Here is a 27,383-nt window from a genome sequence, read left to right on the forward strand (position 1 = left end):
TAGAGATAAGCAAGAAATTTGCCCTTGCTAGCGTCATTCATGACATGATTTTTTTTTAAAGATCAATGTCTTATTCTTTTGCATAATTTACATCATACAACCATTCTGCTTTATCTCCCCTATCACATTGCCTAGTGCTATGGACAGCCTCTTCAACAAGCTCAAGGATTGACAAAGATCATGAGGGAAAAGGAAGGGGGAAATTTGTACATCTCTGATGCAGGGCTAAATTACGAATGTGTATGAACTCTTTTTGCTCTTTATTTATATTATTTTCATGGTATGTGGGCATCAGTGGCTAGGCTAGCATTTATTGCCTATTCCTAATTGCCCTTGAGAAGGTGGCGGAGCTGTCGTCTTGAACTGCTGGAGTCCACGTGGTATAGCTATGCTCACAGTGTTGTTAGGAAGGGAGTTTCAGGATTTTGACCCAGAAATAGTGAAGGGATGGCGATATGGTTCCAAGTCCAGATGGTGTGTGGCTTGGAGGGAAACTTGCAGGTGGTGGTGTTCCCATGCATCTGCTGCCCTTCTAGTTGGTAGAGGTCAAAGGTTTGCAAGGTGCTGCCAAAGGAGCCTTGGTGAGTTGTTGCAGTGCATCTTTAAGATTGTACACACTGTTGCCACTGTGCATCTGTGGTGGAGGAACTGAATATTGAAGGTGGTGGATGGGGTGGCAATTAAGACTGTTTTGTGCTGGATGGTGTTGAACCTTTTGAGTGTTAATGAAGCAGCACTCATTCAGGCAAACTGGGAGTATCCCATCACACTCCTGACTTGTGCCATGTAGATGGTGAAAAAACTATGGGGAGTCAGGAGATGAGTTACTCCCCACAGAATTCCCAGGCTCTGACCTGCTCTTATAGCCACAGTATTTATATGGATGGTTCAGTTCAGTTCCTGGTCTAGGTAACCCCCAGGATGTTAATGGTGGGGGCTTCATCAATAGTAATGACATGGGTGTCCAGAAGAGATGATTGGATTCTCTCTTGTTGGAGATGGTCATTGCCTGGCAATTGTGTGGTGTGAATGTAACTTGCCACATATCAGCCAAAGTCTGAATTTTGTCCAGGTCTTGCTGCATATGGACACGGACTACTTTAGTGTTTCAGGAGTCACAAATGGTGCTGAACATTATGCAATCATTAATGAACATCCCCACGTCTGACCTTATGATGGAGGGAAGGTCATTGATAAGCAGCTGAAGATGGCTGGGCCTAGGACGTTACGCTGAAGAACTCCTGCAGTGATGTCCTGGGACTGAGATGATTGACCTCAATAACCACAACCATCTTCCTTTGTGCTAGTTATGACTCCAACCAGTGGAGATTTTTCCCCCAATTCCCATTAACTCCAGTTTGGCTAGGGCTCTTTGATGCCACACTCGGTCAAATGCTACCTTGATGTCAAAGGCAATCACACTCACCTCACCTCTTCAATTCAACTCTTTTGCCTGCGTATGGACCAAGGCTGTAATGAGGTCAGGAACTGAATGGTGGAACAAAAGCTGAGCATCAGTGAGCAGGTTATTTCTGAATAAGTGCCGCTTGATACCACTGCTGACACCCCCTCCCATCACTGCTGAAGGTTGTGAGCAGACTGGGGTTGGCTGGATTGATTTTGTCCAGCTTTTTGTGGACAGGACATACCTGGACAATTTCCCACATTGTTGGGTAGATGGCAGTGTTGTAGCTGTTCTAGAACAGCTTGGCTAGGGGTGCAGCCAGTTCTGGAGCACAAATCTTCAGTACAATTGCTGGAATATTATCAGGGCCTATAGCCTTTGCAGTATCCAGTGCCTTGAGCCATTTCATGACATCATGTGGAGCGAATTGAATTGGTTGAAGACTGGCAATTGTGATGCTGGGGACCTTAGGAAAAAGCCGAAATATGGATCATCACTTGGCACGTCTGGCTGAAGATGTTTGCAGACACTTCAGTCATGCCTTTTGCATTGATGTGCTGGGCTCCCCCATCAATGAGGATGGGGATATTTGTGGAGACTCGTTCACCAGTTAGTTGCTTAATTGTCCAGCACTATTCACAACTGGATGTGACAGAACTGCAGTGCTCAGATCTGTTTTGCTGGTAATGGTGGGCATTCAGCTTTGTCTCTCGCTTGCTGTTTATGCTGTTTGGCACGCAAGCAGTCCTGTGTTGTAGCTTCACCAGGTTGGCATCTCATTTTTAAGTATGTCTGGTGCTGCTCCTGTCATGCCCTTCTGCATTATTCATTTGTCATTTTAGTCTCTTAATTCATTTAGTATGAATGCCTGGCCAGTTTTCGTCATAAATCTAATGGTTTAAAGCTGTATTTAGAACTGATATTTCACACTGTTTGAGCATTGCTCCTACCAGCTTCACTTACGTTCCTGTTGTACAAAACTAAGGATGTTGCTGCTTCCTCAGCCTTCTGAATCAGTTTTCCAGAACGTTAATGCAAAGGTAGTACTGTAATACAGATGATTGCCATGCATGCTAAAGTCATAAGCTATAAAATCCTTGCAAAAGAGTTGTTCTTACTGTTTTGAGTTGGCACAAAGTTCATTTTAACTGCAGCTTAACTGGCAGGCTATCTTTAACATAATAGCCATAGATTAGAAAGTGAAAGTAGTTAAAATTGTAATAACAATAATGAGGCGGTAAAAAGATTGGACACAAGTTTGTACAGGAAATTAAAAATCAGCAGCTGATTTTACAGACCATTGAACCGCACTGCCAAACAAAAAAAAATGTTCATGACAGATATAAAATATCTTCAGCTCTAAAAGATAGTCTTCAGCAATAACCATATGTCCACAACAAAGGGAATAAATTTTTTTGAGAACTACAAAGTTTCAAATTATAATTATAATATGAGTTTAATCAATATTAAAATAAATATGCTGCAGCCCTCAGAATATTCATGAGATCCTGAAAAATGTTTTTTTTTGCGTATTGTAAAAAGCCTATGTTTTCTTATCATCCATCAGATAATATCAAAACAGCCACTTCTTGGTTTTTGCACTGAGATATTCTTAATGCCATGTGAATAACTTCAGTCAGTAGTTATTTGCACCTTTTTCGTTAGTTGTTACACAGCGAAACTGGAATGTTTTAATGGGATTGATTTCAGTGGAATAGATCTTGGAAAAATATTGACTCTGAAATGTTCCTTTTATTTCATTATTAATAGCCTCCATCAAATATCCAGTCCATTGTGGTTGTGCTCGATTGTGTGAACTTGCGAGTTGGAAGTGTCATCAAACATGAAGTGCGAATTATTGTAAGGGATCGAAATGATAATTCTCCATCTTTTCAGCAATCACGATACCATGTGGAAATTAATGAGGTCAGTGTTCAAATAAAGATAATTGATTATCTGCCATACATTTTTCAAAAATATGCTTTTTGAATTAGTTTAAATGCCCATGAAGTTAATATTTGTAGGAGTAGGCATTTTCAGAGTCTGAATGTTTAGTTGTATTTACATCAGGCTAGATCAAGCAGTTTACTATTCCATTTGAAGAAGCAAAACTATAAACCTAATTAATTCCTCCCACTAAAACAAGTAATGAATGAATATACTGTGTTTGTTGTCTGGAAATAAATTAACTCAGTACTTGAAAAGTACTGAAAATGCTTCTGCTGTGTTGGAAATTAAATTTTCCGACCTTGAAACAAACTGTGACATAAAGCAGTGATGTGGTCGAAAGTGTGAACAATTGACGAATTATTGAAGTTACTTTTTGAAAGCTAAAATTCAAGAAGCATTCTAAAGGTCTTTAAATTGCCGTTTGTTCCTGAATGAGGCATGGTCCTAATCCTGAATGAAATAGGGTGTATTTACACACCATTGTTAGCAACATGGCAAAATGGTACCTGCTTCACAGGATCACACAGTGCATAAGAGGTCCTTCAGCCATTCGAGTCTGCACCGACACATGAGAAACACCTGACCTACCTATCTAATCCCTTTTACCAGCACTTGGCCCATAGCCCTGACATGAAAACTGGAGAATAAGTGGGGTCACATTTTCAGCCTGATCAATTCTGCAGGCCCAAAGGTTGAACCTTCCCCTGGTGATTTGAAATCCAAATTATGAATTATAGATTTCAGCGTGAACTTACAAGGTTATGTTGGTGGTTAGATGCTAGGTCTAAATGATCCAATGATATGAATTCAAATCCCACTGTGGCAACTAGCGAATTTAAATTCAATTAAATAAAATCCAGAATAAAAAGCTAATATCACTAATGATGACCATGAAACTACCAGATTATCATAAAAACCCAACTGGTTCAATAACGTCCTTTAGGGAAGAAAATCTGCTGTCCTTACCTAGTTTGGCCTACACGTGACTATAGCCTGACAGCAATGTAGTTAACTCTTAACTGCCTTCTAAAATGGCCTAACAAACCATTGAAATGTCTTCAAGAAGGTGGCTTACCACCACCATCTTCTGAAGAGCAATTAGAAATTGGTAATGAATGCCCACATCCTGGAATTAATACACACAAAGCCGCTGTGGGAACTTGCTGTTGTGGCACTCCTGATTGGTCGAATAGCTTCAGTAAACACCTTGTTTATCAGTATAAACAGCATTTCCATCAAAATTGCATTGGAGTTATGGGAGAAACTCTAAATAAACTAGCCTTTGTTCTTTTTGTGGTTCGATTCCTAATGGGCAAAGTTGAGCATAGCTCAGGGGTGGGTGAGGGATGTGATAGTATCAAAAAATGAATGGTAGCTCAAATTGTTTCTTTTTTTGTGTTTCCTGGTAAAAACATTTTTAATGTCAAAGTTCATGTAGCTCTGTTGTGTGTTTGCAAAACTAGTGGGCAAGATTAAATGTGGCCACCTACAAGGCACAAGTCAGGAGTGTGATGGAATACTCTCTACTGCCTAGATGAATGCAGTTCCAACAACACTCAAGAAGCTTGACACCAGCCAGGACAAAGCAGCCCACTTGATTAGCAGCCCCTTCACAAACATTCACTGCCTCCACCATCGACGTACAGAGGCAGCAGTGTCTAACATCTGCAAGATGCACTGCAACAACTCACCAAGGCTACATTGACAGTACCTTCCAAACTCACAACCACTACAATCTAGAGGGACAAGGACTGCAAGCACATACAAATGCCACCACCTGGAAGTTCCCTTCCAAGCCACGCACTATTCTGACTTGGAAATATATCACTGTTCCTTCACTGTAGCTGGGTCAAAATCCTGGAACTCCCTCCCTAACAGCACAGTGGGTGTACTTGCAGCACATGGACTGCAGTGATTCAAGACGGCAGGTCACTAGCATTTTCTCAAGACCTATTAGGGATGGGCAATAATGCTGGTCTAGCCAGTGATGCCCACATCCCATGAATGAATTCAAAAATATGTAAAATTCCCAATCCCAAGGCCAGATATGAGCAAAAGGTGTTTGCTGAGGACCCACCGGAGGGACACATTGAAGACATTTATCCTGACAAAAAGCAACATTTTGACTCTGGAATTGGGAGTAATAATAGTGATAAATGACTGTCTGGGACTGAATGGGTAGTCTAACCATTCAGAACTTGCTCAAAATCAGTTGAACAAATTCTCAAGTAGACACAGAGCTTATAGGACAGTGTACCTTGTCAATATGAAAGACTAACCCCATCGCCTGAAAAAATGGTATAAAAGATTGAACACATTGGAGACCTGTAGTCGAAGGAAGAAGATTCAGCTAACTTTTAGAAGGAGAGAGAGAGCCCAACTGATCATCCAAAGAAAAATCTACAACCACAAGAGCTGGCCATTTCTGGTGATCGTATGACCACTGTTAACAGCAATTTGAGCTAAATATTGGTGAAGTGTTTACTGGCTGGGTGTAAAATAACATTTGAACATTCTGATACTAGATTCAATGAAGAGTTGATTTTTCTGGGATTAAAGTAACAAACCAGCTGCTGCTTTCTTTCATTATTACTTGCTTTTGTTGTCTCACACTGTCAAATATGTGATCATTTTCTGTATCCATTTTAATTTTCTATAACCACTTCAGATCTGTGCCCATGTTAAACCAGTAATCATGGGTACAAATAAACTAACCTCATTAAGGATAACAACATGTTGATAACGTCGACTTGTTCTCTTGCAATGTGCAGGTCAAAAGAACTTAAGTAGAGTGCTTTATAAAGATTGAAGTCATCAAGTGAAGTCTGCAATGCTACTTTGATAAGTAGTTGCTTTATGACACAGCCTTCTTCTTCAAACAATACAAAATAAAGACAGTAGCAAACTTTTCATTCCAAAATGTATAGTGGTGTTTGCTATTTCTTAGCTTTATGAGGAAAGTTTACATTGAATTAGGAAAAGCTTAATGGTTTCGCTCTCTGGATCTTGTCCTATTTCCTGACCTCCCAACAGCCCCCCTCACCCACACCATCAGCTTGTCAGTTCATCTCCAGCATTGTTATGATTTCCCTCAAATTTGCCATTTCTCTATAGTTCAACAGAGATGACCCTTCACAATCACTTCATTGAGGTTGAGGTGTTTTGGGACATCAGGAGTTTGTGAAAGGTACTCCATGAATACAATTTCTTCCTGTCTCCTGAATGCATTCACTCATGATGATATACAGTTCTGTTGAAACAAGAGATATGCTATTGAAACTTTTTTGTGTTCGTTAAGGCAGATTCACAAGGATACCAAATTAGGGAACAACAATTTATACAGCACTAAAAGAGGGTGCTGATTGGCTGACAAGTGGACTCTGATTGGTAGAAGCATAGCCAAAAATGCACCAGGGATCAATTAACTGTCAAGCTTTGTTTAAATTCAAACCAGGCACATCTGATTGGTGAAGGCATTGCCATGGGGAATGAACCAGGGAATGGCTGTCCCCCAAGCTTTTGTTTAGTTGAAAAAGGTGCAACGCATCAACATGTTCTTTCTATTCTCAAAGGACAGGTCCTTGTGTGTGAATATATGTAGCTATTAATATGTATAAGTGTGCCACACTGTGAGCCTGACTGATAATCTTAAATTGGTTGTTAGCATGATTCTTAGCACAATCAGGATTGTTTAGTAAGTGATGTCCAACATGGAGTCACATCTAATGTTGAGCGCTATGTTCTGAGTTTTGCAAGCACAGCTGGTTGAGTATGGTCAGTATTTAGCCTGTTGTGAACAGTTGAAGGGAAGTGCTGTTTGATACAATCCACCAGTCATTGGGACATGTGCCCTTAGATACCTAGCATCACACCAGCACTGAACTTCTTATACCACATTACTCATTTGCGTGTTTGGCAGAATGCCTTTTTGGCATGGTGGCAGCATCCTGTTAGTAGAGAATACCACTCCTGTTGCTACTGCATAGAAGCAGTGTGATATAGCTAGCTTCACCTGTTGCTCAAATTTCTGGGACATTTTACCCTTCCAGGGTAATCTAAGGTAGACTGGGCACTTTTCAGAAAGGAAAGTGGCCGCCTTAGGCCCATTCATGAGTTTGCATAAAATACAGCGAGTAATGATCTAATTCAGGTAGATATTATCCCGCAGGATAGCTTTCATGCATCCTGTTTTGGCATCAAGCTTGCATGGTGAGCAAATGGATCAGACCCTATTTATGAGGTTGCGTTAAGGCCAATCTTGTAGCACGTGGAACTGTAGGAAACCCAGCACTCATATTGACCAGTGAAGGTAGGCTTATGGTAGAGAACCCATTTTCAACTAGCACCTCAAGGAAAGGGAGCTCATTTGACTGCTCCATTTCAAAGGTGAATTTGTGTGCATGATGGAGTCCACTAAGGTGTGTAGGAGTCCACTAAGGTGTGTAAGGAAATTCTTACCTGCAACTGCAGATTCAGACATAGCAAAGATATCATCTATGTATTGGAAATATACAATGGGTAAAAGGGGTAAGACAATACAGGACTTGCATATTGATAGCAATGTCATGTCCACCTGCTTGTTCAACATTGCTAGCCTATTCATTAATGTACCACTCAAGGAAGCCATAGACATTTGCACCACATCACTGTATCATAGTAATATGGATGCAATGCCATTGTCTGAATCTTTATTGATTGAACTTTTAAACTCAACTCATGCAGTTGAGTTCAGTTTTAACAACACCATGTATGCCCAAATTGCTGGTGTTTTGCATGAGATCCCTTATAGGCTGATCTCTCACCAACATCTGTGTTGGTTTCTACGAGAAACGCATCATTGATGGTACAAGCCCTAACTGCCTACCCCTTACATGCATCCAATACATAGATGCTACATTTACTATATTTGAATCTGCATCTGCATGTAAAAATATCCCTGCACCCCTCAATGGGCTCCATCCAGCTCTCAAATTTATGTTTGAAATGGGGCAGTGAAACGAGCACCCTCGATGTGCTGGTTAAGAAATCTACCATTGGGTTCTCTACTATTGTCAAACACAAGCCCACCTTCACTGTTCAATACATGTTTTGGGACTCTTACCCACTATAAGATTGACCTCATCAGCAACCTTATAAATAGGGTCCGAACCATTTGCTTACCATGCAAGCTTGACAGCTAAATAGGGCACATCAAAAGCTATCCCGCGGGATAATGGCTACCCTAATCAGATCATTGCTGTTGTGTATTGCACAAATTCATGAATGGGCCTAAGAGTACCAGTTTTGGTCCTGAAAAGTGTCCAGTCTATGTCAAAAATTTGAGTAACTGGTGAAGCACGCTGCTTCTATGCAGTGGCAACAGGAGTGGTATTTTCAACTAACACAATGCTGCCTTCAAGCCAAAAAGACGTTCTGCCTACCACACAAATGAATAATGTGACATATGAATTCCCATGCTGATGTAATGCCAGGTATGTAGGCCATACATCCCAACGACTGGTGGATTGTATCAATAGCATGTCTGTTCAGCTGTTCACAACAGGCAAATATTGACCATACTCCACAAGCCCATGCTTGCAAGACTCAGAACACAGTGTTCAACATTAGATTGGATTCCGTGTTTGGACAACACTTACTAAACAATCCTGATTGTACAAAGAATTACTCTAACAACCAATTTAAGATTAATAGTTGGGCTTGCAGTGTGGCACACTTATGCATGTGGAAGCTACATATATCCACACACAGGGCCCTGCCCTTTGCAAACAGAAAGAACATGGCTATGCATTGCACATTTTTCAACTAAACAAAAGCTTGGGGGGCAGCCATTCCCTGGTTCATTCCCCATAGCAATACCTTGACCAACTAGAGTCGATCTGCCTGGCTTGAATTTAAGCAAAACTTGGCAGTTAACTATTCCCCTTTCTCCATGGCAATGCATCTACCAATCAGAATCCACTTGCCAACCAAACAGCAGCCTCTTCTCATGCAATAATAATGATGTTCCCTTTGAGATTTGGTATTCTTGTGGATCTGTCCTGATGAGTGCAAGCTGAAAAGCTTCAACAGCGTGTCTCTTTTCTCAGCAGTACTCAAGTTCTCGAATGCCAAGTGACTGTAGACAGTTCTAAAGGATACAGAAGCCTTATAGAACCTCACCCAAGAAGTTTTCTTCAGATATGAGAGTCAGGGACCAGTTTAATCCTGAGAAGTTCACAGTTAAGCCTAGTAATGTCCTTACCTCTACTTTTCTCCACACCCCATACATTTTGTACCAAGAATCACAATCAGGAATGGATCTCTGGCTAATTTTCATTTCCTTTACCCAAGAACATTGAAGTTATTGTTCGAAGCGCGGCTAAGCTCAGTTAATTTAGCAAACATGAGGAATCCAACCTAGGATCTTCCTTATCTTTACCCCTCCTCATCACACCAAAAAGTGTGTACAATCACTGTGTGCTTGGGACAGCAACATTTATGTAATAATAAACACACTTACATGTTCAAATATTGGTGTAAGTTGGTGTTCATTTTAATATCTTTCTCAGGCTGAACAAAATAGTATCAGGTTGTTGCCATGAACAATTCTGGCCCATTTGGTGTTCAAATGAACCATCCCTTCTAATTATCTTAATTGTGTTCCAGTCAGCTGGCACTCTTCAATTAGATTTACATTTAATCTTATGTAAATGGTGAAGAGTTGCAGTAATTATTATAAGTGTTGAATTAGCCCCAGCAGTACCATTCCATAATCCGTTATACCAATAGCCTAATATTACTTTACATAGAATGACCGAGCAAAATTGCACAATTTTTTTTTATTTACTGTGCTATCTATTACAGTAGATTTTTATTTTAATCTGCCTTCATTCTTTTCAGTTGCACTTTACTTCCATCTATCATCTTCTTGCTTGGCTGTCCACTGTCTTTCAGAACCAGGAAATATTAACAAACAAACAGACAAGCATATGAATTAGGAGCAGCAGTAGGCCACTCAGCCCTTCAAGTCTGCTCAGCCATTCAATAATATCATGGCTGACCTGATTGTTACCTCAACACCACGTTTCCTGCCTACCCCAGCTAATCTTTCACACCCTTGCTTATCAAGAATAAATCTACCTCTGCATGAAAAATATTCAAAGATTCTGCTCCCACTGCCTTTTGAAGAAGAGAATTCCAAAGACTCTCAACCCTCAGAGAAAATATTTCTCCTCATCTCTGTCTTAAATAAGTGATGCCTTATTTTAAAACAGTAACCCTGGTTCCAGATTCTCCCACAGAAGGAAACATCCTCTCCACATCCACCCTGCCAAGATCCCTCAGGATCTTATATGATTCAATCAATTTGCTTCTTATGCTTCTGAACTCCAGCAGATACAAGCCTAACTTGTCCAAACTTTCCTCATTTGACAACGCACTCATTCCTAGTATTAGTCTAATAAGCCTTTTCTGAACTGCTTCCGATGCATTTACATTCTTTCTTAAATGAGGAGACCAATACTGTGCACAGTACTCAATGTGCAGTCTAACCAATGCCCTGTACAACTGAAAAATAACCTCCCTATTTTTATATTCAACTCCCTTTGCAATAAATGATAACATTCTATTAGCTTTCCTAAATACTTGCAGTACCTGCATGCCTGCGATTCATACACTAGGACATCTAGATCCCTCTGCAACTCAGAGCTCTGCAATCCCTCACCATTTAAATAATATGCTTCTATTTAAAATGTTTTCCTTCCAAAATGGACAATTTCACATTTTCCTACATTATGCTCCGTTTGCCAGACTTCTGCCAACTCACTTAACCTATCTATATTCCTTTGTAGCCTCCTTGTGTCCTTTTCACATCTTACTTTCCTACCTATCTTTGTGTCATCAGCAAATTTAGCAACCATACCTTTGGTTCCTTCATCCAAGTCATTTATATAAATTGTAAAAAGCTGAAGCCCCAGCACTAATCCCTGAGGCGCACCTTACCAACTAGAAAATGACCCATTTATGCCTACTTTAAGTTTCCTGTTAGACAACCAATCTTCTATGCATGCCCTATTATCCCCTATACATGAGCATTTAGTTTCCACAAAAACCTTTGATGTGGCACTTTATCAAATGCCTTCTGGAAATTGAAGTACAGTACATCCACCAGATCCCATTTATCTACAGCATTTAATCTTTAAAGAGCTCCAATAAATTGGTTCAACATGATTTCCCTTTCATAGAACCATGTTGACTCTGCTTGATTACCCTTAATTTTTCCAAGTATCCTGCTATAACGATTGTTTCAGAGAGGTACTTTATAAGATTTCTTAAATAACGAGGGAGATATGAACCAAATATTATTAATTTCACAAAGTGCTGCAATAAGTTGCAACTTTTTATGTTATATAAACACCTACCATTTCACAAAAGATTAATCAACAGATTGTCCAACTCTCCCAGTCAAAATCAATGGAAGAGAACAACAAATCAATTTGCCTTTCACCCAGTAATCAGAGAAATGTGGTAGCTGAATATGACTAGGATCTGACTAAATTAGCTTGTGAATATGAATTTTGCTTGTAGCACTGAAATACAGTTGGGTGATATATATCATATACTGCCAGCGCTCATTGAAAGCTGATGGTGGTCTTCTGATCTGGTACTGACTCAGATTTGCATGGAGCTGTAGAGATTGGATGTAAAAAAAACAAGAGCCGGGCTCAAAAAGTTGTTTGCACAATGATTTGGGAATCTAGTACAGCTTCTGGTGGGGAAAAAGATGCTATATCTTGTTAAATTGCTTAAGCACGAACAAAATAATGGATTCAATTCTACAGGAAAAATGTGGAAAATGATCTCAAAATATACATCTTTAGCTGCCTTTGAGTCAGAATAAAATGGTAATTGCAAATCTAAAAGAAAATGTAATCAAGGTAGGGACCAGAGTACATATAATGAAGCCTTCATCAAAGCTTTTTTAAAACAATCTGTAGTTAATTCTTGGGGCATGGAATGACATTTAATGTGAAGATACCCTGCATTATGTTTTGGAGTTTAATAGAACTGTTGATATAAGCTATATGAAAACATAATTCATGGAAGCTCTGATATTAAAAACCATTATAGTATGTGTTGAACAATGAGTAAATCTCATCTCTGCCATCTAATGTAACCTGTCATTCGGGTTAGTGAGTAGGTTGAATCTTAAAATTGCATTCTCGGAATAGGAACAAATGAAATGTTTGCCTGCCTTAGAGTAAATGCCTTTATCTCTGTATCAAAGTCTAAATGTAACATTCAGTTGGTCATGCAGTGAAGATTTACATCAGTGATATATTTTCGAAAGTTTAATAACTAGACAGATTACATGCAGCAGTAGTTCGGATGGAAGCACCAAAGCTTCTTCAAAACAGTAGGCCCATGTCTCCAATTTGTTTAGTCTCAAGAAGATAATTAGGTTGCATAGAGATGGTCTCTGGTTTTGCTTTAAGGCAAATTGACTTTGTTCTATTCTTGGGCTGAATTTTCTCTTGCTGCAGTCATTTAGTCACTTAACATTTAGACTTTTAACCCACAAAACAGTTTGGATTTGTGTGATATGTGAATAAAAAAAAAGTCAAACCCCATACCCACTTCCAGTATTAATGGAGGTGACACAGTAAGCAACCAACTTGCTTTCAGGAACTGTAGCATTCCCTGCCCGACAGGGAGCCAACCCTGTTAATCAGACTGGCTTCCAACTGAGGAAGCTGCTGCAAATAAAAGATACATGCTGTGACATTAAAACTGTACCACATGTAGGCAAATCCACCCAACCAAAATTCTTTGCCCTGCTACTCACAAGACCTGCCCCAGTAATTATTGGGGCCTTAGAGTTGGATCTTCCTCTTGGAGGCATGAATTGGGAGGTGGGTTCAATTCCTGGTCGTGAACTCGCCAGGGTACCATGAATCACAAATTTTCACAGCATCGGGGTTAATCACCTATCCATGGGTCTTCTGCTCAGTTAGTCACTGGGGTGATTGGGGGCGCTGGCAGGGTGTTGTAGGAATGGAGGCGTGAAACTAGGGAGGTGGGGAACATTCTGGCCCAAATCGGCAGTCATTGCCATGACTGCTGTCTGTGTATGGCATTTTATAAAAAGGCAAGATCTTGGTGTTCAGAGTGGCCAGGGCAAATGGAGAATTAGGATTAGGGTAGACAAGGTTGATTAATAAAGTTTTAATTCTGCACAGTACATTTTTGTCCAAACTTTCACTTTTTTGCAATAAATAAAACTGTTTCAGCGCTGCCACACCTGTTCCTACCAGATTGCAGCTGGTCAGCTTCAAAGAGCTCTTAATGGCCGCCTGCCCTCATGAAAATCTCAGGAGGCTCTTTTTTTATTCATATCCGGCTTGTGGGCTTTGCTGGCTGGACCAGCATTTATTGCACATCCCTAATTGCCTTTGAGAAAGCGGTGGTGAGCTGCTGCCTTCAACCACTGTAGTCTCTATGGTGTAGGTACACCCACAGTGCTGTTAAGAAGCGGGTTCCAGGATTTTAACCCAGTGACAGTGAAGGAATGGCGATATATTTCCAGGTCAGGATGGTGAATGGCTTGGAGGGGAACTTCCAGGTGGTGGTGTTCCCATGTATTTGCTGCCCTTATCCTTCTAGATGGTAGCGGTTGTGGGTTTAAAAGGTGCTGTCTAAGGAGCCTTGATGAATTCCTGCAGTACATCTTGTAAATGGTACACACTGCTGTCACTGTACATCGGTGGTGGAGGGACTGAATGTTTGTGGATGGGGTGCTGTTCAAGCGGGCTGCTTTGTCCTAGATGGTGCCAAGTTTCTTGAGTGTTGTTGGAGCTGCACTTATCTAGGGAAGTGGAGAGTATTCCATCACACTCCTGACTTGTGCCTTGTAGATGGTGGACAGGCTTTAGGGAGTCAGGAAGTGAGTTACTCGCCACAGGATTCCTAGCCTCTGACCTGCTCTTGTAGACACAGCATTTTATATGGCTAGTCCAGTTCAGTTTCTGCTCAATGGTAACCCCCAGGAAGTTGATAGTGGGGGATTGAGCGATGGTAATGCCATTGAAAGTCAAGGGGCGATGGTTAGATTCTCTCTTCTTGGAGATGGTCATTGCCTTCCACTTGTCTGCCAAGCCTGGATATTGTTCAGTTCTTGCTGCATTTGGACATGGACTACTTCAGTATCTGAGGAGTGTTGAACATTGTGCAATCATCAGCAAACATCCCCACTTCTGACCTTCTGATGGTAGGAAGGTCATTGATGAAGCAGCTGAAGATGGTTGAGCCTAGGACACAATACTGAGGAACTCCTGCAGTGGTATCATGGAACTATGGTGATTGACCTCCAACAACCACAACCATCTTCCTTTGTGTTAGATATGACTCCAATCAGCAGAGAGTTTTCCCCCTGATTCCCATTGACTAAAATTTTGCTCGGGCTCCTTGGTGCCACACGCAGTCAAATGCTGTCTTGATGTCAAGGGCAGTTACTCTTACCTCACCTCTGGAGTTCTGTCTTTTGTCCATGTTTGAACCAACGCTGTAGTGAGGTCAGGAGCTGAGTGACCCTGGCGGAACCCAAACTGAGCACCAATAAGCAGGTTATTGCTAAGGAGTGCCACTTGATAGCACTGTTGATGACTCCTTCCATCATTTTACTGATGGTCAAGAGTAAACTGATGGGGTGGTAATTGGCCGGGTTGTATTTGTCCTGCTTTTTGTGGACAGGACATACCTGGGCAATTTTCCACATAGCCGGCTCGATGCCAGTGTTGTAGCTTTACTGGAATAGCTCGGCTAGGGGTGCAGCAAGTTCTGGAGCACAAGTCTTCAGTACAATTGTTGGAATATTGTCAGGGCTCATAGCCTTTGCAGTATCCAGTGCCTTCAGCCATTTTTTGATATCAAGTGGAGAGAATTGAATTGGCTGAAGGCTGGCAGCTGTGATGCTGGGGACTTCTGGAGGAGGACAAGATGGATCATCCGCTCAGCACTTCTGGCTGAAGATTGTTGCGAATGCTTTAGCCTTATCTTTTGCACTGCTGTGCTGAGCTCCTCCATCATTGAGGCTGGGGATATTTGTGGAGCTTCCTCCTCCAGTCATTTGTTTAATTGTCCACCACCATTCATGACCGGATGTGGCAGGATTGCAGAGCTTAAATCTGATCCATTGGTTGTGAGATTATTAAATTCTGTCTCTTGCATGTTGCTTCCACTGTTTGGCATGCAAGTAGTCCTGTGATGTGGCTTAGATCTGATCTGTTGGTTGTGAAATCACTTAGCTCTGTCTATCACTTGCTGCTTATGCTGTTTGGCACACAAATAGTACTGTGTTTTGGTGTCACCAGGTTGACACCTCATTTTTAGGTATGCCTGGTGCTGCTCCTGTTAGAAAGTGAGCTCTTAATGAGCTCCGTATTGACTTCAGTCCTCCCAATTGATGAGACAGGTGACTTTGCTTTCCCACCGAACCTGGTCTGCCCACTGTCCTCTGTAAAATCATCAGAGTCAGGATTGGAAGCAGCAAACTGACATGCAGGCCAGCGGAGCATTTTTTTTTCTCCATTCCATCCTGATTCGGGATGGGAAAATCTAGCCCTTAGTCCCCGGAAAATTCTTCACTTAAAAAGGAATGTGTTCTTCCCTTGTTTTGTTAGAACCATCATTCTACCAAGACTGTGTTCAAGTTCCATTTTCTAATGCTTACTGACACAGATAGTAAGGAAGTTAAACCCCTAAAAAAGGCATGCAGAGTTGATCATAACAAAGTGGAAGATTTGCATGCTCACTAACTTCTCCTCAGAAGTTCTCTCCTGAAGGGGGACATTAAAGAATGTATGATCCAACATCAACCCTGTCCATTTGTATTCCTGGAATTTGACATTACTGAATGTCAAATCTGTCATCTCTCTGACAGGCCTGAAAATCAATGAATCCCTGGTGTGGACAAGCATGCCCCAGAACATGTAGAAAGACAAAAGGATTTGTGAAGTATACATGCCATTTTAAGAGACTTGATTAACAAACTGGAAACAGGCAAATACAGTTCCTATACTGAAGAACAACATCAGAGCACCAGGAAATTAAAAGCAATTAGCCTGACCTCAATAGTCAGAAAACCGATGAAATCAGTGATTAAATGTAAAATGGAAGGGTAACTATAAGAAAATTCTATAATAAATGATAACATTTATATTTTAGAAGGGGTGTTCTTGCTTGAACAACTTCAGATGTTTTTCAGGCAATGACATCCTGAATTAATGGGAGTAGGGAAGATGTTACATGACCACACTATCAACATCCTTGGGGTTACCATTGACCAGAAACTGAATTGGCCTAGCTATATACAAACTGTGGCTACAAGTGCAGGTCAGAGGCTAGGAATCCTGTGGCATCTAACTCACCTTCTGACTCACCAAAGCCTGTCCACCATCTACAAGGCACAAGTCAGGAGTGTGATGGAATACTTTCCACTTGCCTGGATGAGTGCAGCTCCAACAACAATCAAGAGGCTTGACACCATCCAGGACAAAGCAGCCCACTTGATTGGCACTTCATGCACAAATATCACTCCTTCTACCACCGACACACACCGGCATCAGTGTGTACTACCTACAAGATGCACTGCATGAACTGACCAAGGCTCCTTAAACAGCACCTTCCAAACCCATGACCACTACCATCTAGAAGGACAAGGGCAGCAGGCAAATTGGAACACCATCACCTAGAAGTTCCCCTCCAAGCCATTCGCCATCCTGACTTGGAAATATATTGCTATTTCTTCACTGTCATTGGTTCAAAATCCTGGAAGCCCCTCCCTCACAGCACTGTAGGTGAACTTACACCACATAGACTGCAGCGGTTCAAGAAGGCAGCTCACCACCACCTTCACAATGGCAATTTGGGATGGTCAATAAATGCTGACCTAACCAGCCACACCCACATCCCAGGAACAAATGAAAGGAAGATTCTGAATACTGAGCATGTCTCTGTTACCCATTGTACAAAGCGATATGGAGGCATTGGTGAATGTGCAAAAGGATTTACAAGTGTGTGATAGCAGAACTGAGAGATTGAAAGACTGAACAATCTGGAGTTCTTTTTTCCAGGAGGCTGTTGGATGATCTAAGTTAAAATTCTGAAAGGGTTTGATAGGGTAAATATAGAGAAGTTGTTTTGACATATAGAGGTTACCAGAATAGGGTACATAAATATTAGATATTTACTAATGAGTTCAATGAGAACCTTCTTTACCAGAGAATGTTTAGAATGTGGAACTTACTACCACATGGTGTAGTTGAGGTGAATAGCATAGATGCTTTATATAGGAAACTAGATATCTTTGTGAGGCATAAAGGATATCCTGACAGGGCTAGATGCAGTCGGGTGGGAGGAGGCGTACCTGGAACATAAACATTGGCATAGGTCTTTGGGTTGATTGGCCTGCATCTGTGCTGTAAATTGTATGCAATTTGTATGATATAGAAGTTTGCTTTCCAAAAGGCCATTGGTAAATTAATGCATGGGAGGAAAATTTATAAACTAAGATCAGTGGGGACCAATGGTAACATATCGAGATGGATCCATAACTGGTTAAAATAAATGTAGCAGAGTGCAGTTCTAGTGGAAACTAGGTTACAATATAGGTGCTGAATGAAGTATCCTAATAGTCCATGCTGGAAACCCTTGTGTTCCTAATATATTTTATATATATAAAACACAAAATAACAGTCTCAAAGCAAAGCAACCAAAATTGCTGGTGGTACCCAGCCACTGGTTTTCTTCTAATCCACCATGATCTAGTGAAGAGTGAAATAATGCAAAATGATTGCTAGATTGATGACAGTGATTTGTTATTTTGGTTCATATAACCACTGTCATGGTCTGTGATCGATAATTTTAATTTTAAACTTTTGGAGTAATTTCATCTCAAAATTTTCAAGCTTCAGTTGAAACCTGAAGCCTGAATCAAGTGGTTTTCTTATCCCCATTTTCTCCTTTCTCTGAATAATTTTCCCATGACCATAAAATATATACAATTCCTCCAATCCGCAAAAGTCAATAAATTTTTTGCATGCTAAACAGTCTGCGTGAGATTCAAGTGTCCTGTCCTTCTGGGGTGAATTGTCACAAGCAAGAGGAGGCAGATTTGTGTGTTTGTGGTGAATTAAATTCCCTAAAAATGACGTTGTGCTGGAGATCCCAACATCATTCCATCCTATTCAAGGTTTTACCTGGGTGGGTTTGAAAGTAAACAGGTAACCCCTTTGGAGATGTTGGGAAGGTAATTACATTAAGCAAAGAGGAAACTATGTGTCTTTATTCTGGCTTTAACAGCTATTGAACCTATTGAGCTGGCAGCAAATCAACGAAGCGGGTGCGGGGGTGGGGTGGGGGGAGTGCTTCCTCAGCGAAACTGACAGGGAAGCCTTTGATCAGTGAAACTGAAGAGCTCCAGACATGCCTGGGTGAGAGCCTGAAGCTCACAGCAGTTCTTTCTTACAGAATGCTATCATTGCCTGGAGGGTGATTGGCAACTTCTTGGATGGTACTTTTCCTGTCTAGCATTTCGCTGCACTTCCCTGTTGCTAGCCTTAACCACAGCTTGGGAGGAGCTTATGCAGCTCTTGCTTGCACCTCTAATGACGAACAAGAGGAGCAGCAGCAGGAGCTGCATCCTTCTCAACCACATGCCACCCTCACAGGACAGAGGGGAATTGGACACACATATCCAGATCGAAAAAGACGAAATCCACAGGATCTACAGTCAGGGAATCAGTTCTTTCGACATGTCTGAGCACCAGTGCCTAAAAAGCGCAGGTTTTCATGGCAGGTCCTTAATAATATCTGTAGCCTCCTGTGACAAGACCTTCCCAGTATGTATTGATACCAGTACTGGGGAAAGAGGGAACTGTTCCCTTGAGACGGACTTCACGTGAACCATGGTGAGAGTAGTGTCCTGGCAAATCCAATAACTAGGGCTGTACAGAGTGTTTTAAATAGTGGGGGGAAAGAGTCCAGGTGAGGGGAAACTTAGAAAGTTAGGGAGGAAGCACAAGGCAATAATATAGGGTTAGAAATATGGGTAATGAAAGCCAGTGTGTGGCGGAAAGGGACAGAGCATACAAAGATAAGAGTGCACCAACAAATAGGATCATAGCAGGGAAAAATGGTGAAAATTACAGAATTAAAAGCTGTTTATCTGAATGCGTGCAGCATTCTTAACAAGATAGATGAGTTCATGGCACAAATAGAAATAAATGGGGTATGATATGATAGGCATTACAGAGACGTGACTGCAAAGCAACCAAGGCTGGGTACTGAATATCAAGGATATTTGACATTTCAAAACAACAGGAAGAAAGGAAATGGAGGTAAGCTAGTTATTTTAATAAAGGATGAGCACGGTGCAATAGTGAGAAATGCTCTTGACTCAGAAGATCAGGATGTAGAATCAGTTTGAGTGGAGATAAGAAATAAATCACTTGTGGTAGATGTCTTTGGGCCCTCTAAAAGTTGCTTTACTATAGGATAAAGTATAAATCAAGAAACAATTGGGGTTTGTAATAATCATGGGTGATTATTATCTTCATATTGATTGGGAAAGGCAAAATGGCAAAGTAGCCTCGAGGGCGAATTCATAGAGTATATTTAGGACAGTTTATTAGAACAATATGTTGTGGAATCAACCAGGGATAGGCTGTTTTAGCCAGTAATGTGTAATGAGACAGGATTAATTAATGATCTCATAGCAAAGGATCCCCTAGAGAAGAGTGATCATAACATGATAGAATTTCACATTCCATTTGAGGATGAGAAACATGTGTCTGAAACTAATGTCTGAAAACTTAAATAAAGGCAAATACAAAGGTATAATAACAGAGTTGGCTGAAGTAGATTGGTAAAATAGTTTGAAAGGTAAGACACAGATGAGCAATGGCAGACATTTAAGGAAATATTTCATAACTCTCAACACAAATATATTCCATTGAGAAAGGAAAAACACTATGAGAAGGAAGAATTATCAAAGGCTAATGAAGAAAGTTAAGGATGGTATCAACTTGAAAGAAAAAGTGCATATTGCTGCGAAAATTAGTGATAGACCAGAAAATTAGAAATATATATATAGAGAAGTTATAATATGAGAGTTAATAAGCAAGAAAAAAGAAAATGAACAGTAAGTGCTCTTACGAGTAGATAAGAAGGAAGAGTGTAGCCAAAGTAACCATTGGAACCTTAGAAGGTGAGATTGGGGAATTAATAATAGAAAACAAGAAAATGGCAGAGACTTAGAACAAGTATTTTGTATCTGACTTCATGGTAGAAGACACCAAAAGCATCCCAAGGACAGTAGAAAATCAATGGAAAAAAGGAGGGAGGAACTTAAAATAATTAATATCATTGGAGAAAAAGTACCAGGGCAATTAATGAGACTAAAGGCTGGGAAGTTTCGTGGACTTGATCCTGCAGAGATAGTGGATGCATTGGTTGTAATCTTCAAAACCCATTTGAAACTCGAAAGGTCCCAGCAGATTTGAAAACTGCAAATGTAATGTCACTATTCAAGAAAGGAGGGAGACAGAAAGCAGAAAACTATAGGCAAGTTAGCCCAACATCCTTCCTATAATGTGGTGACCAGAACTGCACACAGTACTCCAGCTGTGGTCTCACCAAGGTTCTATACAACTCCAACATGATCTCCCTACTTTTGTAATCTGTGCCTTAATTGATAAAGACAAGTGTCCCATATGTCTTTTTCACCAGCCCACTAAAGTGCCCCTTCGCCTTCAAAGATCTATAGACACACACGCCAAGGTCCCTTTGTTCCTCAGAACTTCCTAGTGTCATGCCGTTCATTGAATAATTCCTTGTCAAATTGCTCCTTCCAAAGTGTATCACCTCACATTTTTCAGGGTTAAATGCCATCTGCCACTTATGTGCCCATTTGACCATCCCATCTATATCTTCTTGTAGCCCAAGACACTCAACCTCACTGTTAACCACCCGGCCAATCTTTGTGTCATCCGCAAACTTACTAATCCTACCCCCCCACATAGTCCATCTATGTCATTTATATAAATGATGAATAATAGGGGACCCAGCATAGATCCCTGTGGTACGCCACTGGACATGGGCTTCTAGTCACTAAAGCATCCTTCTGTCATCACCCTCTGTCTCTTACAACTAAGCAATTTTGAATCCACCTTATCAAATTACCTTGTATCCCATGTGCATCTGCCTTCTTTATAAGTCTCCCATGTGTGACCTTGTCAAAGGCTTTGCTGAAATTCATAAAAACCACATCAACTGCACTACCCTCATCTACACTCCTGGTCGTCACCTCAAAAAATTCAGTCAAATTTGTTAGACATGACCTCCCTCTGACAAAGCCACACTGATATTACACCTGATCAAACCTTACCTCTCCAAGTGGAGATAGATTCTCCCATTCAGAATTTTCTCCAATAGTTTCCCTACCACTGACGCGAGACTCACTGGCCTGTAGTTCCCTGGCTTATCTCTACAACCCTTCTTAAATAGTGGAATCACATTAGCTGTTCTCCAGTCTCCTGGCACCTCCCCCGTGGCCAGAGAGGAATTAAAATGCTGGAATCCATTCTTAAGGAATTAGCAACAAGACATTTAGAAAATTATAACAATCAAGCAGCATATTTTAAATGAAAGGAAAACCATGTTCGAAAAAAACATAGTTCTTTGAAGATTTAAACAGCAGGGTGGATAAAGGGGAAGGAATAGATGTAATGTATTTAGATTTAAAATGGCATTGGATAAGGAGCCACATAAAATAAGCCACACAAGATCAGAGGTCAAGGTCTTGTGGAAAATGACCATGAGGTATAATTGAAAGAGGGCAATAGAATGAGGGTGAGTGTTTGGGAATGAGGGGTACCTGGAGTGAAATGAGTGCAATTGCAAGATATGTTGTTCTGAGGAGTGTTCACAAAGTCCGATTGTGGATCGTAACCACTGTGCTGAAATCCTGGATCCTCTTGGTTCACTGTCTCCAGGTTGGACAGACCATATTTTTGTTCAGTCACTTCCACGTAGGCCTGCTTGGTTGGAGAAGTTATCCTCTTCCTTCCATCTTTCGGAAAGATCATCTCACTGCAGTTCCTCAAATTCCACGGCAGGACCTGCAGGTAATAGTGGGATACCTGGAGGGAAGCCTTTCCAGGCCTCCTCTCCATCCTCTTGGTTGCTGCAGTCTCAAATATCCATGTGCTGTTCAGCCATTCCGATCCCTGCCTAAATCTCTTTAATTATAATTAGAAATCTTTCCTTTGAAGGATCTGTCACATTATCCTGCTCATCCTCTCTGAATGGCCGGGAAACCTGGAGGTGAGGTGCTAAGGTTGTAGCTCAGTTAGAGAAGCTCTGTGATGCCCAATGCAGCAGCCAACGGGTTCCCAATCCACTAATGGTTTTGTCATTTTGGCTGGGACCATCAGCTGAAAATTCCAGAATGTTTCAAAACACTTTCAGTACTCTTTCATGAAGAGTCTGAGTTTTCATTCCTTTTGATGTATGCATGCAATTATGGTGCTATTAAAGTTGGATGCAAATGGTGATTGCTTGAGTATGTACCAAATTTATAATTTTACAGATTGAAGCCAACAAAATGATTTATAAATGCCAAATAAATCAACATATGGCATTCCTCATCAATTATCAGTCAGTACCTACTTTATATATGCACAGAATAAACACGCAAAGGAAGGTATATGTATAAATTTTCAGTTGCAAGATCCTGATTGGTGAACCTTCATGTACTATGAATTGAACCATATGCAACATAGGGAAATCAGAGGAACAGTGTTCCTTAAGATTAATTTTTTCATGCCGACTCATGATTTCCTCCATACCATTTCCATGGGCAGAATTTTACGCCGTCAGGATTTTACAGCCCTGCCAAAGTCAGTGAACTTTTGAATGGCTCACCCCATTTTACGGCTCTGCCCCCGCCGCAATCATGGTATAAAATTCCACCCCATATGAGAGTCTCGCTCATGGCAATTTTCAGAGTTCTTTTTGTTTCCTTTGTAATGTTTTTACATTGCAGCAGTGGCAACACTTCAAAAGTACTTAATTCGTTATAAGCTCTTGGAGATATCCTGAGAGGTTGTGAAAGACGTTATGTAGATGCAAGTTTGTTCTTTTATTGTCAGCTCAAGAGCTTAAGCATTTAAACTGCTACAATTAGAAGTAAAGCAATATATTTTTCCAATTGACAGCAAATTTGATTAAAGAAGATTTCTGCAGGTATATACGCCTTTTTGTTGCAATTATTTGTGGGATTACATTTTTGCAAGGCCTGACCACTGCATTTGCCACTGCTGCGACTTCCCTAAGTGCTAACTCTGGTGCTTTCTCATTCGAAAAACTTGTACACTAGGAGAACATCAGAAACATGGGAAAATAGGTGAGGTGAGAATGACTGCCTTTGACATCAGGGCCTCATTTAATCAAGGAGCCTTATCAAAACTGGAGTCAATGGGAATCAGGAGGAAAACTCTCCACCATCTACAAGGCACAAGTTAGGAGTGTGATGGAATACTCCCCGCTTGCCTGGATCAGTGTAGCTCCCACAACGCTCAAGAAGTTTGACACCATCCTAGCCAAAGCAGTCCACTTGATTGGCACCATATCCACAAACCCTCCACCACTGACGCACAGTAGCAGCAGTATGTACCATCTGCAAGATGCACTGCAGGAATTCACCAAGGCTCCTGAGACAGCACCTTCTAAACCCACGACCACTACCACCTAGAAGGACAAGGACAGCATACATATGGGAACACCACCACCTGGAAATTCCCCTGCAAGCCACTCACCATCTTGACTTGAAAATATATCACGTTCCTTCACTGTTGCTGGATCAAAATCCCAGAACTCCCTTCCTAACAGCACTGTGGGTGTACCTACACCACATGGACTGCAGCAGTTCAAAAAGACAGCTCACCACCACCTTCTCAAGGACAATTAGGGATGGGCAATATATGTTGGACCAGCCAGTGAAGCCCACATCCCACGAATGAATGAAAAAATAAGTTAAACCCCATGAACATTGATGTATGTGAAGTTACCATCAGCTAATGACCCTTTCCTACTTGAGTCTGTCTCCAGTCAGCTGCCAATAAACTAAATAGTAACAGACATTATCCCAGCCCAGAGCTGTTAATCCCAGTGCTCAATTGCAAACCAAAGATGTAATGCAGGCTAAGTCTCCATTAAGAGACAATCTGCAATTTATTTTTGCTGACTTTCTGGTGCAAGTGCTTCTGCTTGGTATCATTTTCCTTTCAGGTAAAAATGTTAATATATGTACTTAAATGGAACAATACAACCATTTGAATCATAGGCCCTTAGCTTTTCAAGGCTTCTGTTTATTTCTCTCATATTATTGGCTAAAATGAAATTAGATTAATGTGAAATATTTAGTTATGAATTTTTACTGCAATTTAGGGCTGGGAGTTAAACTGTTCAACTTTGAAGCCCTTCAAGTAAGAAATAATCAAATAATGGTCTTGATGATATGTAACATTGTTATTCTTAATAAATACATGCCTCAGTCAAGCAGGATAATGACAAATTAAATTTATAATAAATAAGATTCAAGCTGCACTATTGAGACAAGCTGTTTCATCTCTACTTTGTAAATTACATTCAGTGCTTTCAGATCACGTGGTCTGTTTTAAAAAAAAATCTACAAATTTATTGCATGTTTTCACACCTTACACCTTTTGACATTGAAACATAATTACGATCTTAAACATAAAATCCTTTATTGTTCCCTTTAATGTGGATAGAATACAGCTTTTATAATTTTATAATATGGGATGGAAACAGGGAATGAAAAGTCAAAGGCATAACAACAGAACTATTTGTGTAGCTTGACAGATAATATCTCAAAAATAATATAAACCTATAGTTAACTCTGGGCATTATGTTTAACATATGCACTATTTGCTATAAATGTTTTCATAAGGTACCAGCCTTACCTCAGTAGAAGCATTGTTGCTCCTGTGTCAAATGCTTGTGGATTCAGAATTCAAGCGTGCTATGGAACCTGAGCAAATAATCTAAGATGGAACCTTAGTGCATTACTGATGGAGTAGATGGTGCCATATTTTGGATAAGATGGCTGCCAGTTTGGATGAACCCACTTATTGAAAAGAGGAGGGGAGTTCTGCCTAGTGTTTTGGCCAACATTTAGCTTTCAACCAATGTCACTAAAAACAAATTGCTTAGTAATTTATTTCATTCCTGTTTATGAGATCTTGCTCTGTAGAAATAGGCTGCTATGTGTGTTTACATTACAATGGTGACCATGCTTCAGAATCCTTAATTGGTAGTGAAATGCTTTTGAATGTCCTGAGCTCATGAAAAATGTTAACTAAATGCAAGTTTATTTCTGGCTTTATTAGTCATATTTTACCAGCTTCTTCCTTAAAGTGACTGCTGCTTATTATAACATTCAGCTGGCTTGTTCATTGTGTTGAGCTTTTTCCTAACAAACTTGCCATTTAACTGCATCACACATGGTTGTCCAAGCCTTAATCAGAATATTTCTTTAAAGCTCAGTGGCAACGGTCAGTTTCACTACATCATGCAGCAGAATTTTAACTGAAGTATTTAGGAAGTGAGCTCTGTTAATTGTACATCAGTTGTGTTTAATCATATGCAAATGGAGGGCATTAATTGAAGTTTCTTTTGAGCAGATACAAGGAGACAGACTTGGCCTAAATAACCAAGTGGTTATGGTACTGGGTTTGTAACCCCAAGATCAAGAGTTCAAGTCTCACAATGGCAAACTATGAAACAATGTAATTTCATCTGAATAGGAACAGATGGAAACGTGTTTGTACTCGAAAGAGTTACAAAGAGACAGTCACTGAAACTGAGGTGGTTGTTGAATTAGGAGGCATATACTTGTAATATGCAATATTACAGCTTGTCTCAATATGTAATAATTGGTAGATTACATAAAGATTGACTCCAGCACTCTTTCATCAATTGGCTTTCTAGATTACAGCACACTCTTGCTAAGAGTACAAAGAGTGATTAACATATTGGCAATTGATGCCCTTTTGCACAATGCAATATTACAATATTACACACAAATCAAGGATTTTTTTTTACTCAATTAGCAGCTGGTTGAAATGTGTTTGTCAACACAAATTCATGCAGGTATTCCATAAACTCACACATCTTAGTTTTAAGGCAAAGAGCTCTGTCCATATTATTCAAAGAGAGAGGATTACAGGGTTGGCCTGGTCAAATTACATCTTTGCTCCTCCGCCCCATGTCTAGCAGCACAGCACAAGTATAATGAGACTTATGCCAGCTCAGGCACTGTTACCGGTATACATAAGGATCCTAAAGAAGCAGGAGGCCTTTCAGAACAGCTAGGAAGATCTTGAGAACAAACAACCTATGCTGCATGCTTCAAACCTTGGCTCTTGGAGGAAACCTCACCATAGGAGACAATAACAATCAACCACAAGTTACAGCAGAGTAGGAGCCCAAAAGCATGTACAAGTGACCAGCTCCAGAAACTACAGGGCATGGAGGATGTAGACTTTTGTGGCAGGCTGTCATAGCTGGTGCTTTCTAAATAATTCTAGAATTTAAAAAGACATATAGGAATAGTGGTGTTCTGATTAAATTATATCTATTTGTCAGTTTCTGATTTTCTTAACCAACTGAAATAATTGTCCTGTACAATGTATAATGGAAAATGTGACTGGCCTTCCCATGCAATCTGACAGATTGCAGTGCAGACAAGTGTTAATGACTGCATAGATCTGGGTGGCCGACATGTCCCCTGAAAATGCAATGTGTGTTTTGCAATGTCAGATGATTATTTTTGGTAATCCTGATCAAAGTGCAGTCACTGTTTGCAAACAGAGCCTGAGAGGTCTGAATCTCCAAATGCTGCAGCCTATAACTAAAGGAGACCTTTGCTCAGCAGGTGCTGCCCCTCTGTAGCTAAAACACTTTATCTAAG

At 40.6% G+C, this 27,383-nt stretch overlaps 1 protein-coding gene across 1 annotated transcript in view; it reads left to right on the forward strand.

Moving 5' to 3' along the window:
• Nucleotides 1–27,383, forward strand: part of pcdh15b (protocadherin-related 15b) — a 1,048,074-nt gene that overhangs the window by 326,465 nt on the left and 694,226 nt on the right. The window contains exon 7 of the mRNA XM_041210329.1: nt 3,176–3,331. Coding sequence (XP_041066263.1) covers nt 3,176–3,331 — 156 coding nt within the window. The remainder of the gene's footprint in view (nt 1–3,175; nt 3,332–27,383) is intronic.

Source organism: Carcharodon carcharias, chromosome 17 (genome assembly GCF_017639515.1).
Source record: "Carcharodon carcharias isolate sCarCar2 chromosome 17, sCarCar2.pri, whole genome shotgun sequence".
Classification (NCBI taxonomy): Eukaryota; Metazoa; Chordata; class Chondrichthyes; order Lamniformes; family Lamnidae; genus Carcharodon; species Carcharodon carcharias.